General features: G+C 32.1%; 1 protein-coding gene across 1 annotated transcript in view; it reads right to left on the bottom strand.

Annotated features, from left to right (window-relative positions):
* Positions 1-2,235: 2,235 nt before the first annotated feature.
* LOC132563082 (glycine receptor subunit alpha-2-like) overlaps positions 2,236-10,975 on the bottom strand; it is a 67,297-nt gene continuing 58,557 nt past the window's right edge. Inside the window, exons 5-8 of the mRNA XM_060227844.1 lie at positions 9,873-9,955; positions 9,471-9,632; positions 8,773-9,170; positions 2,236-7,903 (exon numbers count right to left, since the gene is read on the bottom strand). Coding sequence (XP_060083827.1) covers positions 7,721-7,903; positions 8,773-9,170; positions 9,471-9,632; positions 9,873-9,955 — 826 coding nt within the window. The 3' untranslated portion in view covers positions 2,236-7,720. The remainder of the gene's footprint in view (positions 7,904-8,772; positions 9,171-9,470; positions 9,633-9,872; positions 9,956-10,975) is intronic.

Genomic DNA, 10,975 nt, shown 5'->3' with positions numbered 1-10,975 from the left:
TCCTCTATTGTATTATATACTTTCCTCTATTGTTTTATATACTTTCCTCTATTGTATTATATACTTTCCTCTATTGTATTATATACTTTCCTCTGTTGTATTATATACTTTCCTCTATTGTATTATATACTTTCCTCTGTTGTATTATATACTTTCCTCTATTGTATTATATACTTTCCTCTATTGTATTATATACTTTCCTCTATTGTATTATATACTTTCCTCTATTGTATTATATACTTTCCTCTGTTGTATTATATACTTTCCTCTATTGTATTATATACTTTCCTCTATTGTATTACATACTGTCGTCTGTTGTATTATATACTTTCCTCTATTTCTCGATTTTAACTGTCCTGCTTCCTTACCCAAACTGTGACTACAAGTCAAATTTAATAAGCCCTTTGCGTTCTGCTGAAAATCGCAGAATTAGCGTGTTAGATTTCCACTGCTGAAAGACAACATGCGTTAAAAAGAAAACAATGGCATGCAAGTCGTTGGTTTTAATCCTCATTTCAATGACAGATGCAGTTTACAACATCATCCAGCATCTTATTTTAAGGGTAATACAATAATTGGATTTGACTAGCGGGTTTCATAACTGAAGTAGCCGTCTCTTCCTCTCCTTTTACACATCTCAGTTTCCTGTTCATCAGTAAATGTTTATCCTCTGGTAACTTCAGCTTGATTTCGTCTATAACCTTGATCTGTTTTTGTAACATCTTCAACTCATTCCCGTCAATGTGTTTCTCATTTTCACTGGAATGTATCATCATTATATTTCAATTGATTATTCTAGAAAGGGTATATTTTCCTGTTACTACTCTTTGAAATCAAGATTCCTTCTCGCTGCTTTTGTGAAATGAATGTCAACAGTTCTCGAAGCTCTGGTGTGTATTATTTTAACTATTAGTCTGATAAGTGTCATTCATTCCAGGTTTTTACTGTTGACTCTCTCTAATTTTCTCTTTGGCAATTTCAAATAGTCTTTTCGTGCACAAGTTTTATCATTTCGAGGCACAGTTTTTACAATAAGCGCTATTACATCCAGGTTAAAAGTTTTATAAAATCATTATCATTGATCTGAACGGTAACCTATAAGAACCTGTATATAAATAATACATTCTATTTGAAAGTTTGGAGATAATTAAGGCGTACTCCTATTCAGAAAGAATATCCACATACAAATAAATGAAAACTGCCGTTAAGTATCTTTTAATACGCAGCAATTTAACCCCACGTAAAGGTTTAAAATGCATTCATTACTCCATGAAAAGCAAGAAACATGTAATTACATTTTATAAATGAGAACATGAAATATATATCAATTTGTTTACTACTAACCATTATGAACATATGAAGACTTTGTTGAAATTTGATATAACAATATATAATTTTGATTAACGTTAAGTGCGTATTTAATGTGTAAAATAAGAACACATGTCTATGTTTATGACGTGGGCACATTAACCTAGTCTAGTCTCACACACTTGTGATTCCTTTATATAAGTTATACATAACTCTAATGAAATACCAGGCTAAGAATAGGCAGTATAGCAGCGGAGGGTTCCTCATTGTTGTAGCATATGTCCATAACTTAACACTGTTTGTGTTAACAACTTTCACTTTGACTTAGTCCTATAATGTTGAGACAATGACCAAGGATTTGAAATGAGTATTTGGGTCTTGAATATTGTCCTGAAGGCTCTTGAAAGTTTCTTGGAAACAATTTTGGATCAATGTTTTCACGAAGATTATAGGTGATATATCCATGTACTTTGGAAAAAGGTTTAGATTCCTAATAACTGGTAACTGTACAATGTTTCTTGACATAGTTTGTGTATGTACCAGTGCATTATTGCACTTTAAGTTGTAAACATACCCTATTCGGTTTTTCACTCAAATGGGGCACCGCATGCCCGCCGGAAATGAAATTTCGCTATATTCTGAACCGTAAGTTGATTGCGAAAAATTAATTCGTCAAATAACTGGACACATGTTTATTACATGTCCTTCCAAATCCAGATCCTGATTTTTTCATTTCGTTGAAATGTAATTCAATTTTGAACAGTAAAGATTACAAGCTACACGATATGTTTCAATATCCCGTAAAATGTGCAAGTTATGGTGTCATTTGGTCTTATCTAAGATGTCAATGACAATTATGGCTCTAACACTATCGAGAATATTTATCGTTAGCAGCCGAACTTGATAAAAAAAATGTAAAACTAGAGATTGGGGTTGACATGTATATTTTATTGAAGTAAAATTAATAAAATCATATCAACAGATACAAAGCAGTCATATCTCGTCCACGCTTCCACAGCAACCTCACAATCACAGACGTCTTATACATAGTCCAGCAAGTAACAATAAAGTATGACGCATAACAAACCATCTACTCCGTGAAAGAACCCATGAGATGATACATAATCATTGGAGGACGCAATAAGAAATAGATTATTAATCATATTACTATTGTATAGTGCATAAAATGTGTCTAGCTACATGTACATGTTAATAAGGTTATTTATTTTATATAAAAACAACATTGCATATTACTTTCTTGCATTCGAACAAATTGAAGCCACGCCTGTATATTTACATTGTGACTCGCCTTACAGTAAATGATTAGTGCAACATATCTCACCAGATTATTCATTAATTGGAAAATTCACCAGACGATTAGACTATAATAAACTAGGACTCCCTAAACGATAATTAATGACTGTGTGATCTAATAAGTCGATAAGAAACGGATGATTACCAATGTTAGACACTAATGATTACCGACGTTGGGCACTAATGATTACCGACGTTAGGCACTAATGATTACCGACGTTAGACACTGGTGATTACCAACGTTAGACATTAGTGATTACCGGTGTTAGACACTAATGATAACCGATGTTAGACACTAGTAATTACCGATGTTAGACACTAACGATTAACCAACGTTAGACACCAGTGATTACCAACGTTAGACACTAGTGATTACCGGTGTTAGACAAAAGTGATTACCAAAGTTAGACACTAGTGATTACCGGTGTTAGACACTAATGATAACCGATGTTAGACACTAGTAATTACCGATGTTAGACACTAACGATTAACCAACGTTAGACAATAGTGATTGCCAACGTTAGACACTAGTGATTAACAACGTAACACACTAGTGATTACCAATGTTAGACAATAGTGATTACCGGTGTTAGACACTAATGATAACCGACGTTAGACACTAATGATTACAGATTTTAGACACTAATGATTACCAATGTAAGACACTTATGATTTCCAACGTTAGACACTTATGATTACCGGTGTAATGAATACCAACATTAGACACTAGTCATTAACAATGTTAGACACTAGTGATTAACAACGTTAGACACTAGTGATTACAAACGTTAAACAATAATGATAACCAATACCAACGCTAGACACTAATGATAATCAACGTTAGACATTAAGGATTACAAATGATAGAAACGTTAGACACTAGAGATAACCGACGTTAGATACTAATGATTATCAACGCTAGACACTAATGATTATCAACGTTAGACACGAATGATTACTAACGCTAGACACTAATGATTATCAACGCTCGATACCGATAACAATGATAACCAACGCTAAACACAAATGATTACTAATGTTAGAAACGTTAGACACTAATAATAACCAACGTTAGACAGTAACGATTATCAATGTTAGATACGTATAATCACCAGCTCGTCATATGTCTGGACACTCAAAAAAATCACGTCGTCAGTCGGTTACACACCAATAACAACAGACTTATCAAACGGTTGCGCGCTAAGAAACACCATATCTTCAGAAGGTATGAAAAAATTACTCGCTAGCTATTCGAAACCTAATAATTATTCAAAACGACTGTCCAGGTTCGTTTTCCAAGAACTTGACTTCCAAGAGAGGTGGTAATTGTTGTATTACGATTCCTCTGATGCCTAGGTAAATAACGACTTAATGTATCATTTGCTTGTTTGTTTTTGCAACTTATCACATAGTGTCACCAGCAGCTAGTTAGCTTTCTTCGACAAACAATGATTCATTAACAGATAGTGAATCGACTGGCGACTTTTCTTTGGCGAACCCTTGATCGACTGATGATATTGGTTATTGAACCATGCAGCTATTGGCGGTTATTGATTGATAAACCACAAATCGACTGACGGTTATTGGTTTGTAAACCGTGACATATTTACCAATGAGTAGCAAACAGATGATTCACCAGGCATTATATGTCATCAATATTAATATGAGGCGTTAATATCAGTACAATCATATTACGATAATTACAACGAGATAGGTCAGATATCTTAAAGCATTGTACAGATAACCAAATTATCAATATCACAATTATACCAATCGGCATGTATACTCTCGCATTAACTAAATTATAAATCATACAATTCAACTGGGATTCTGCTTTACATTAATTAGAAGCATATAACAACCTTTACATATTATTTACATACATAATGTTTTTTCCTAAACATTAAACATTAAAGAATTAACTGTTTTTTCATGCTTGATCAATATTTCATAGGCCATGGAGTTTGTGAGAAACATGAAAAACACATATTACAATATTTTGATTAATTACTTGCTTTAACTGCTACTTTCAACGCTACATAATATTCATAATATTCACGTGGCTTGCCTAGATATCTGGACTTTAGACATTGCCCATTTGTTAATTAATGTCACATTTCATCAAATAACAAGCTTCCTGGTCACCTATATTCAAACCAACACATATCCCAATCTGTTTGGTAAAATCATACAACAGCGGGGTATTTCACTTCTCATTGCCGTCATTAGAAACGGTTAGGGTTAACTGTTGCAAATGTTTATATATACTTTGAATCATAACATTTTGTTTTGATTTCGTATTTTTTTATTTATTTTTTTTTTTATTCATTTTTATAAGTATTTCGGCCGAATTATATCTCAGTTGCCTGCATGTGTTATCCATTGCATATTATGTAAAGTAGCAAATATGTTTCTGAGAATATGACTAAGTAAAGCATTGCTTTGTTATGATATATATAAATATATACAGCATGGGTCTTCATGGAAATTTTATCTCTAAGATCTAATTTTCAGATAAAGAATATCAAAAGATTATACAATTGAATGCATGTTGATTGTGCGATAGAGACTTCTTTACGACTGGCACATTCGGCATGGGGATATTTAAATGTTCCAAAGTGTATGGTTTTCTTGTAGATTTAAGATAGCACTTCTCGACGTATACAGTTGTTACACAAGCTAAGATATCAATTAGTTTTCTTGAGAACATTAAGAGTGTACAAATCAATAAAAATATATATGAAATATCAACATTTTGTTGTTTATTTTTCTAAAAATGAACATCACAATAAGATGCTGTGGAAGTATTATATCTATTTCAAATAAAATATATTTCTTGAACGGATCAATGGTTGTTTTATTTAATTTTAGAGTATAATGCTCAATGTCGCACTGTTGTAATGTGACTTAGTGGGACAGTTGAAATATATGTCTTCTCTGCTTAACATTGCAATGGTTCATGGCATAACATTCTGATAAGTGATATTAGTGTTAAAAAGAAAACGTTTCTAGTAACTATTTTACTTGTATTATGCATTAACTACAAATACACGTCTGAACATGTTTTTGTTGTATATATTAACACATAAACTTGCAAGACTATAACCATGTGTTATACAGTAAACGATATACAACAGGTTAATATTAAGTTGATCACTCATACAGACACAATTGCACGTCCTCTCACATAACAGGAAATGTGTGAAATAAGGTATCTACACCTTGATCATGCATAACATTTTTAAACATCATGACTGCATTAATAAGTTTTATACAGAATAAAAGGCAAACATATTTTACAAAAAACATCTCGATTAAATGTTTATCGATACAATGTTCTTAAATAGCAGCGATCACATCTTTTAGTTTCCATAATTAACAGATATAATACAGTTGCAGATTTCTTTATTTTGTAAAGCTTTGAATCTTTTATTATATTATGTCACTATTTCAAAACTGAAATTAATTGTATTGGTAATCAACATGGAGTAGATGCTAATTTCAACTGCAGTTGTTTTTTATGTTGATATAGGCAATATATTTCAAATTACATGATAATCAGAAAATGCTTCAATCCAGATTTCCTAAACATAATTTCATTATATATATATATATATATTGGCATTTTTTAGTTAGACTAAAGTGCAAAAGTAAGTATATTTTCATGTTGAGGATGATATATTTTCAACAGAAACATCAATAACTAAAACATACTTCATAACGTGGAAACATGCATAGCATTAGCTTATCATCATATTTGATAATAGTATAAGCAAGTCCTTAAGATAAATCTTATTTACACCATTTTTGTACACTTACTTTTGCACCTTGGTATACAATGTGAAACACAGTGTCCTTGTACTACTTACAAGACTTCGAGAAAATGATATTAGAGTCCACATGATTACTGAATTTCACATACCTATACCGAGGAAGGGAGTAAAATGCTAATATAAGAATGATGTTTATAATTATAGAAAACTTACTAATATATCAGCTGATATATATTCTGATAGATAGACATGATTTACGAGGATCTAGGTCCACTTAAAATGAAAAGTGTATAGGTTATCAGTCTCTTCTGTGTCACTCTTGTTTCTAACTTTACATATTTGTTCATTTCCAAATGTGTAAAATTGTATATGAATAAAAGATATAATTACTTCGACACAAATTATCAAATATCCATTTTTTACAGATGAATCTTAGTGTATTTATTACGTGATTGGAAATTATACTACACTAGACATATCTATTTACAATATGAAGACAACGCAGGTCAGAATTAAGCAAACGATGAGGGGATAGGATATCACATTAATGTAACCTTCATGATTAGTCACAAATTACAAAAACAGTTTAAATCCATTTTTATACTCGATAAAGCATATATACAATGTAACAATAAAAAACATACCATATTTGTATTACTACGAGCAGTATGTAAACGACGCAATGATACAACCAAACTTGTATCATTTTACATGTACGTAATGCAAAACATATTATTTTAAATTATCAACAATATTATGATAAAATCTTCATTTCTTTTTAATTTCAACGTATACATTTGAGATACAGTATAATTATAACTATGAATACATTTTATGTAACATTAAATATCAGAAACTGAATAAGATACTTTTCTCTCTCCTATCATTATTATTATTATTTTTTTTTGAAAGGTTACCATAAATCTTTGTTTAGAAGATGCATGTTTATCTAATTTCAGCATCAATAAACATGTTGCAATAACCGTAACTAGTATTAGTACTTACTTCTTAAACTCTAAGTAATTTTACAGACCGAGTTAGTAAGAACTTTTGTGAATCAGGATTTTTAATGCTGATCAAAACATCAATGAAAGCAAGCCATGTACATCAAGTGTCATATTACAATAAGAGATGGCTAACACAGTGGATGACGTGTTAACATGTTAAGAAGGAAACTTCGGAGGTTACATTAAATAACAAAGTATCGAAAGAGAAAAACATATTTGCATATACGTGGTTATAAACATTGTATGATATAACACTATGGAGAGATCAATGATAACGGTCTAAGTTTATTGGAAGCAAACGCTAAACTGATGCCCGCACTAACTGGTGGATAAGTAGTGGGCCCAGTATACTAGATTGAAGAGGGCGAAGAAAAATGGAAATAAAAACCGCGAGGCTACATCCAGGTACATGGAGAAGAGAATGCCGGACACCTTTTTACGTTGGACAGTAGGGTCCCGTTCTGGATCGAGTCTCATTTCGCCGTCTTCGCCAACAAGTATCTGGAATGATGTGCCACAGGATTATTATAGAATTATCAACGATATCGTTGGAAAGATGATTTTTTTTATTTCTTCAAAATCAACGAAAAAAAACCCCCACTTAAGTTAGAGACTTTTCGGTATCGTTCGAGTTTCTGTTAAACAATAAAAGCAGTGAAAGGACCATTTCTGTGCTATATGTATGTTTCTAAGTTTGTAATAAAATGGATACGACGTGCAGACTATAATCAAGTCAATCTGACGTAAATTCCCAACGTAAGTGATTAAATGTTTCACCATTCAAAAACTCGTAACAAAACTTACGAAACGCAGATTTACAACTGTTTAGAATTATAGTAACACGTAAGCGCATTGATCACCTGCTTAAGTGTTTATGGCCTACTTAAAGTTTTATCTGTCTAGATAAGTAATACTTATGGCTGTTCTATAAAGAGAAGCAATGTATACATTGCATATATTGCACATAACACAATATGAAAACAATGCATTCACGAATTCTTTGTAACCATCACTTTTATACAACCATTTAGCTCTAATGGATGTTTTTTTCTAATTAGTTTTTTTCATTGGCCAGCCGATAGTCTAAATGGCCACCTGACATGTGGCTTTATGTGCCTCTGTGTACTTTTCTCTGTCTAGTAGCATATATATAAGCACATATATTATATTGTAATAGGCATTATTTGAATACATGAATATAAGATTTGTTGAAATCTAACATACCACAAGGAATTGACGCCATTATCGTGTTTTCTATATATTAATTATAGTACAGGAAATGATAATGTATCAAAACGAGCAAGTTTTATCCATTCAAATTTCTCTTAATCCTTATTTCCATTATTATATCTTTTTATTATTCAACTTACCTCAGTTTTTGGCTTTTTCTTTTTAGCACCTGGCTTAAGTATATGAAACATATTTTTAAGTTTTAATCCTTTGTTATTGTCTTTATTGCTTAGGACGTTAGCCACGGCAAATTCTATGAGTGCAGCAAATACAAACAACAAACAAACGGACATCCAGATATCAATAGCCTTTGTGTACGACACTCGAGGAAGGGAAGCGTTCACACTGGAGCTCTGTGTCGTCATAGTCAATACAGTGAGCACTCCAAGGGCTATCCGACCAGGTACGGCGTTGACGTTGAGCCAAAAGGATATCCAAGACAACATGACGACAAGGATACTGGGAATATACATTTGCACCACGTAGTAACCTATATTCCTCGCCAGGAAGAACTCTGTCCTTAGACCACTGTGACGGGCTGGCAATTGGAAACATTTGTGTTTGGTTATTCATATGTATAAATTAGCGTCCTGATGTGTTGTATTAAAGTCACTGTTTTTCGATATATTTTCATAATGCCATTGGTGATTTTCCGGAAGAAGGACCAGTTGGAAAATTTGAGGGAAATAAATTTATTATTCATTTTGAGTGACCTTTAAGAAATGACCACTATTTTGTTGAAATTGTTTTATTTCTGTTTATAAGATAACCTCAAAAATAGCAAAAATGTCAATTGGTGTTAGTTTAATCTTTTTCGATATTCATCATGGGTACATACCATATGATCCTTTGCGCTCCCTCTTAAAGCTCTTAGAAGCAATGTCATACACCTCAAATTGCGGCAGAGTTATCTCCCGGTTAATCCGTACAGCATCTTCTGTTCCCTCTGTTGTATTCTCACCCATCCATTTCATTATAATATTGTTTTCATCATAGCTAACTGTAATGAAATTGGAATAATGTCAGCTAATAAGAAATAGTATCGGTATCCGAAAAACAGAAAATTTCAGCAAAAAAATGTTCAGTGCACAGAACCTATGAAAACAGTTTGCCAAAATACACAGCAATGCTATAAGAAAATAGGAAATTGATATTACATTGCGTTTTCAAAACTACATATAAAATCTACTACACAGAACTACCAAATAGTAGAATTGTTTACATTGAAAACAATACTTACAACTTTCCATTATTATGGGACATCGTTGTTCATCGAAGGGATAATGGTGCAGATCCATTGGACAACTAAGTGTCAACGAAAGTCTGCGATGGAAAAATGTAGCGTTCTTAGAATTGCAATATTATTTTTTATTGATATATTGAAAACAGTTTTACGTGGTAATGCTACCAGAACGGCTATGTCTATATGAACTTATAAGTTCCATCGTGCTCTCTAACAAGCAGCACGATTCAAACTGGTCCTGACTTTCGATGGCTGTTTAACTCAAAGCAAATCAAAATTATTAGGTTAAAGACATTTGGATCTGTGCCAAATCAGACAGTATTTTCTTTCCTGACAATCAACACAAGTGTTTTATAAATTAAATCATATTAGTGATGGTACTGGCTTCATTGGAGCTGATTAGATTCGTCTATCAATTTCAAACCCACTACAGAGTCTCTTATACTGTAAATTTAGCTTAAACGAGTTACATTCAAGTGAAGCTTATCATTTATCATGTACGTTGTAAGTTGAAAAGTATAGTAAAGTACACACTAACATGATATCTGCTTATCAAAACAGCTTAATTGTTATCGCGTTTTTTTATGTATTCCCTTTTAATTCATTTTTGAAAATATTATTTTCCAAAGTACAAAATATTATTGGGTGACTAATTCATATCTATAAACAAACACATCATATTTCTTTCGTGCGATTACCAGGGAAAATATTGGGGAAACAACGCCAATGATATCTTACCGTTGATATGTAAGAATAACTGTGAAAAAATATCAAATTGACATTCAAAACGTTCATCAGTACTGACTACAAATAAGATATAAAAACTATATTATATGTGCTTGTTTTATATAATTCTATAGTCATATACATATAAGCAGCACGACCGACTACATTTAAGTGCCTGTAAGGATCGAAAAAGAACATATTTCTAAGTTCAGTTACTGTAACATCATGATTTTGCGGGGCCCGATTTTCATGTTCTGGTTTGTGTATTTTTTTTAATAACTCATTTAAAAATTAATTTCGAAGACAAATATAGAAATCTATTCATACTAATGATAAGTGAACATTGTGAACATTTCAATTTGTGGATTACGACA

This window comes from Ylistrum balloti, unplaced genomic scaffold (assembly GCF_031769215.1).
Source record: "Ylistrum balloti isolate Yb309-2 unplaced genomic scaffold, AGI_CSIRO_Ybal_v1 Utg369672, whole genome shotgun sequence".
Classification (NCBI taxonomy): Eukaryota; Metazoa; Mollusca; class Bivalvia; order Pectinida; family Pectinidae; genus Ylistrum; species Ylistrum balloti.
The sequence above is the reverse complement of the archived record's forward strand: the minus strand, read 5'-3'. Positions and strand labels throughout refer to the sequence as shown.